Genomic DNA, 5,339 nt, shown 5'->3' with positions numbered 1-5,339 from the left:
TACTTTAGTAAAATATATTTTCTATCATTTTAACAAAAATGTTATCCTTTTCTTTCTTTTCTCAAGATATTGTACTGTTTTGTTTGTGTCTATCTGTTGGGAGAAGGTGTGGTAACTAATTTTATTTATATTCTGTTGGATGTATGAGCAGGTTTTCATTTGTATTTTAGTTTAAAATGTTATAGTTTTAAATGAACATAGAACATAAGGGAGAGGTCAAACAATTTATGTCCTTTGTTTAAAACTGTGATTTTATTTATTTAATGGTCCTTTTTGAGAACCCCAAAATGTAACTAATTTAATGTTTTGCTCCTCGAATTGCAGTCAGGAATAAAAGATGTAATTGTCACTTAAACCCTGACTTACAGTACCAACACAAAAAATCATGTGAAATTAAGTAACCTGCCATGCAGAAACTTGGGGATTTAAAAGGAAATTCTTGGCAGAAATTGAGTCACCATTTTTGAAACAGCAGGAATTTGTGACACCTAGTGGATGTGTAGAGAAATACAGCTAAGTCTGCAAGCCACCTTATTAATGTTACACTTCATAATAAATGAGTTCATGCCTCCTGGTCAGGAGAAACATTAAAACATGTCTGGTTCTTTCTATTGATATTTATTGCTCATTAAACATTTGATTATACTCCAAATTCTTTGATCTGGGACGTATTGGTCTGGTGTCTCTTTAATTTTCTAAATAAAACAAAAACAAAAAAGAATCTCTATGTACTAATGTAAATTAATTAATGTAATAACAGGTTGTCATTACCACAACAGATTGATGATCACAAAGCCTGGATATCACATTCCTGAACAATTTTATTTACTTGTATTATTTGTCCGGTCATAGTAAACGAAGGCAACCTGAGACATGACAATTACTTAAGCCCATTACAATACAAATTCAATCAAATGTAATAAAAGAGAATTTTTATATAACATCTGACTCATTCAATATAACACAAGGATAGTATCAAGAGGATGTCTTGTAAATATAAAATAAAATTCTATATTTGAGACACCTTACAAAGTTTTAAGTACATCAATATGTAAATTATATGAATATATAAATTAAATATGTCTGACTTAAATCTAATCAGATTTGTACGAGACTAAGATACTGTACCAAGAAGATACTCCTAATGTGGCCCCAAATCTCTCCATTAATCCAGCCATAACATCCAGGTTGTTGACAGACATTAGAAAGATAGTAGAAACTACAGCTAACAGTAATTAAGAATATTATTAGGGATTATAAACCACATCTGAAGACCAAGATCATCCCAGATTGAATGTTTGATAAAACATTTTTTCCAAATCATGTTCACAGACCCTGGTTGTGCCTTTATGAAAAAATAATTATACAGAATGTCCATAACAATCAAGAGACTATTCTAGTAAAACTATATTTTGTACTATGTGTCCTTTTGATTTGAATGTCCTTCATTATACACATTCTAGTTATCAATTAATAAATTTGAATTCAAATTGAATTTAATCTGTTTTTTTCTATGACATTACATTTCACCACAACAGAACCTGATATAGAATTAAAAGTTATATGTTGAGAAGTATGTAAGCAGATTGTTTAGAGTTCATTCTTGCTTTTCTTGTGAATGACTGTTCCATCTGGCCACACCCTCCAGGTCACATTTGTCTCTCTCTCTACGCCGTGGTCCTTCAGTTTCTGCTTTACCTGAAGAAAATTGTCATGATTTTACTGCTGAATAATACAACGTCTTATTTACATTTATAACACAGCACTGCTGAATTAGTCAGAAGGTGGAGAATAATTTTCTCACACAGAAGGTTTAGTTTGCATGTTTATATTAATGCACTCCTTGTTAGGCGTTAGCATTTCTATGGTACTGTAACAGCTAATTCACAGGGATTTGATGACAGATATTTCATGTAAGCCTAGAAATACAGATTAAACAACACAAGGACATGAAAACATCTCCTGAAAGGAGATGTTTATTTCACATCTAGGTAAAGAGTCTCTATTGTTAGTGTTTTCTGCTATGAAAAAGCCTTCAGAACAGCGAAATTTATAGTTTTTCTAGGTTTTATAGTATAGTTTTTATAGTATAGTTTTTATAGTTTCTCTAGTTTCTATAGTAGAGAAAAATGATGCTGGAAACAATTAGCTTGTAGAAGTTCCAAGATTATAATGTAACTATGAATTGTTATTGCTATAAATGGTATAAATAAATGTATAGTGTGTTCATAAATACAGTACATCTGTAATACTTCTATCATTCATTTAAATATAGCAACTTTGCATGACTTTACCTGTTGTAAAATGGCTGCCTGAGAAGCAGGACCAAACACACTATTGTCTCCTTGAATCTTCAGTTTTAATACTTGCTGTCTCACTGTATATGCTGTAGAAGACACAATGGTTTATTAGTGGATGCTTTATGACATATAACATGAACCAAAAACCAAAATACTCACAGATGTGACAGAAGAAGTACAATTGTCTGCTGCATGGTTTATCCTCTAACAAGCTGTTATTTAGAAAACCACAGTTGTTATTTCCATCTACATTATTTGGATAGCCAGAACGCCAAGGAAGCCCAGACCCAACATCCTTATTTACCCAAGTCCAATTAGGCCTAAATATGCCTATCCAAGAAGCGCCCTCGGGTGACACGAATGGTTGAATCAAATTGTTCTGTGTTACATTTTTCGGGCTTGCCAAATCTAAGTAATGGCTCGCGCAGTATTTCCGACTCCCAAACCAGTCCAATGCAGGAGAAGTGATATTAATAAGCCCTTCAGTGGTAGCTGTAAAATAATAAAGTTACAAAAATTTGATTAAAGCATGCCACATTTCCATTTTCATGACATTAGTTATACTTATGCACTTCAGTTCAGTAGTCAGCAAGACATTAATGCCGAATTCAGAGTGATAACTAATGCAGAGATAATCCAGTCATCATATATACTTGATGGCTAGACAGTTGGGTTACAGCCAGAGTTCACTTAATCAATGATACTGACAAAGTAAAATGCAGATTATGGCTTACCACATATGAACGGTTTCAGGTCTGAGCAGCAATAATCTGACCAGGTTCCATTTGACTCCATTGCAATACATGACTGATTCCCTCCAAAATTATCAGGCTGTCCAGGGGCCCAGTTATTTATATTTTGTAAAGGCGTTACTGGCGAATAAGACGAGAAGAACCAGCGGCCTACCTCGATGCACAGTCCGATCCAGCCAGTTACTCCCAGACCATGCCTCTCTGCCTCAGCAGTCAACCTGTTCCAGTCATCTGCTGTCTTCACCACAGCTAAACTTTGATTTTTTTTCTCGCAGTAAGTTTTTGCATTTGCCCATGTCATAGGTGTTTTGATCAATAAATAATCATGGCGGACATATTGCAGGGTGATTGAGATAAGACCTGTTGCAAAATGTCATTTTAATATCGAAAAACAGTAAAAACAAAACAACAATTGACATTTTCTTGACATCATGGTTATGCACTTTTGGCCATATAGTGTACCATGGATACCTGACCAACTCATCTAAATGTAGGTCTTCACTACAAGTTTGGAAGCACAGCAATTGTTTAAAAATGTCTTATATGCTGTAACATTAAGATTTCCCTCTCACTGAGTCTAAGAAGCACAAAACTATTCCAATATGACAAAGCAAGCTTCATAAACAAATGGCCATATTAGGTTAAGATTCAATTCTGCATTTAAGTACTGCTACAAACATGCATCTTTTACCTTCTGTCCCATCCCTACTTATATAGCACCATCGCCATTGATAAATTATTTAATTGCTCCTGTTTAATCTTAAGAACTGATAGTGATACTAAAGGACTTTGGGGCTATACAAATTTTACTCAGAAAAACAGAAAAAAGTAAGCGTTTGAAATGAATCAACTTAGATAGCATGCCATTGTCCATGAATACATCAGTTTTCTTACATCATGATGAGAATAGTTGCTTAAAAAAAATTATATAATATACATTACATTTGCATTTTTTTAACTTGGCCAAAACTGTTTTAAAATTCTTCAGTATGAGCTCAAAAATTAATTCTTGAAAAAAAATGGTGTATTAACATAGTATGCTCTTACCAGTGAGACGCAGGAGAAAAAGATTCAGCTTCATGATGAATGAGTAGAAGGGAAGTACTAAAACAACAAACACAATCAATAAGTAAAATTCAATAAGATTTTTATGATGTAACTGATCTTGTTTTAACATTTCCATAAGAACTCAACAAATTTCAGGTAATCATAAGTTAATTATCTGTTAGTTTTTCTTTGCAGCATCGCAGAACTGTGTTCAAAGGCATAAATTCACAGTCTAACCAAAGAAAATATTAAAATGATATAACATTGTAAAGTTCAAAAACTTTACTTTAAGCTGCCACTAAATGGAATGACATGGTATGTCAGTAGACCATGTCCTGCCTCAGTGAATACCATCCAGTTACACTAACACCTTTCATGATGTGCTCTGAGTGGTTAGTTATGAAACAAGTTAAATGCAGTCTTCCCATCATGCATGCATAAACACTGAAAGTATGGTCACAGAGTGGTGTAGAGAAAACAAACTATCTCTTATCTCCTGCCGAGTCAACAAGGCTCAGTAGCACCTTGTCTTCCCAGAGCAAACCTCAAATCCTTACCGGACTGTAAAAATTCCTGTTTTAGTTTTAAAAACTAGGGTATACCATCACATCTCTAACACAGTGTGAGCTGCAAAGGCAAAAAAGTTACATCAAAACATACCTGAAATGTAGTAATATAAAAGCTTGTAAATCTCCTCCAGACTGTCTTCAGTCTTCACCTTTTTAAAACACTTTTCTGGCTACTGTGGCTTTACAGAAATGCAAACCAGTTTTTATTGAGTTTGTTGACATTGGGAGGGTGAGATTTTTTGACATTGATGACCAACTGATTTTCATTTCATTTCCTTTTCCAAGACATTGTTTGGAATCAGTCTCCTTATTTGAACAAACCAAAACCATGGAAATGAAGGGAAATGCATAGGTCCTTCAAAGTCCTTCCTTGAATAGGTAAATGGAAACTATCATTGTATGTTTTTTCTCTTTCAGTTACCTGGTCATTTTAAAAAAATGCATTAAATGGTGCTTTAAATTTAAATTTAGCATGAAATCCGTGTCTTAAAATAAGCCTAATCATTCAATTTTTTAAGAAACATATTTGGAAATTTTATTAAAGGAAATGTTGTGATGTATATTTTGGAATGTTGAGTGGATAAGTGCTGTTATGAAACTGATGTTAAAAGTTATTGTGATTCCAGTGACTGAGAGGGCAGCCCAGAAGAACAGGAAGAGGCTATTTATAA

The 5,339-nt window shown here is 33.6% G+C and overlaps 1 protein-coding gene across 1 annotated transcript; it reads right to left on the bottom strand.

The window, feature by feature from the left end:
• Positions 1–605: 605 nt before the first annotated feature.
• LOC113650042 (macrophage mannose receptor 1-like) lies at positions 606–4,868 on the bottom strand. The gene is made up of 6 exons (XM_047815720.1): positions 4,760–4,868; positions 4,100–4,156; positions 3,035–3,412; positions 2,460–2,792; positions 2,295–2,386; positions 606–1,698 (listed from the first exon to the last, which is right to left on the bottom strand). The coding sequence occupies exons 2-6, from the start codon at positions 4,131–4,133 to the stop codon at positions 1,591–1,593; spliced, it is 945 nt and encodes a 314-aa protein (XP_047671676.1). The 5' UTR covers positions 4,134–4,156; positions 4,760–4,868; the 3' UTR covers positions 606–1,590.
• Positions 4,869–5,339: the final 471 nt, after the last annotated feature.

This window comes from Tachysurus fulvidraco, chromosome 7 (genome assembly GCF_022655615.1).
Source record: "Tachysurus fulvidraco isolate hzauxx_2018 chromosome 7, HZAU_PFXX_2.0, whole genome shotgun sequence".
NCBI lineage: Eukaryota > Metazoa > Chordata > Actinopteri > Siluriformes > Bagridae > Tachysurus > Tachysurus fulvidraco.
The sequence above is the reverse complement of the archived record's forward strand: the minus strand, read 5'-3'. Positions and strand labels throughout refer to the sequence as shown.

What these genes read in the sequence shown, in the direction of transcription:
- LOC113650042 (XM_047815720.1), bottom strand. Translation starts at nt 4,133, where the DNA reads ATGAAGCTGAATCTTTTTCTCCTGCGTCTCACTG. An exon ending in GTACTTCTTCTGTCACATCT is followed by an intron (nt 2,387 to 2,459) that starts GTGAGTATTTTG and finishes TGTCTTCTACAG; the next exon opens with CATATACAGTGAGACAGCAA. An exon ending in AGGCAGCCATTTTACAACAG is followed by an intron (nt 1,699 to 2,294) that starts GTAAAGTCATGC and finishes AATTTTCTTCAG; the next exon opens with GTAAAGCAGAAACTGAAGGA.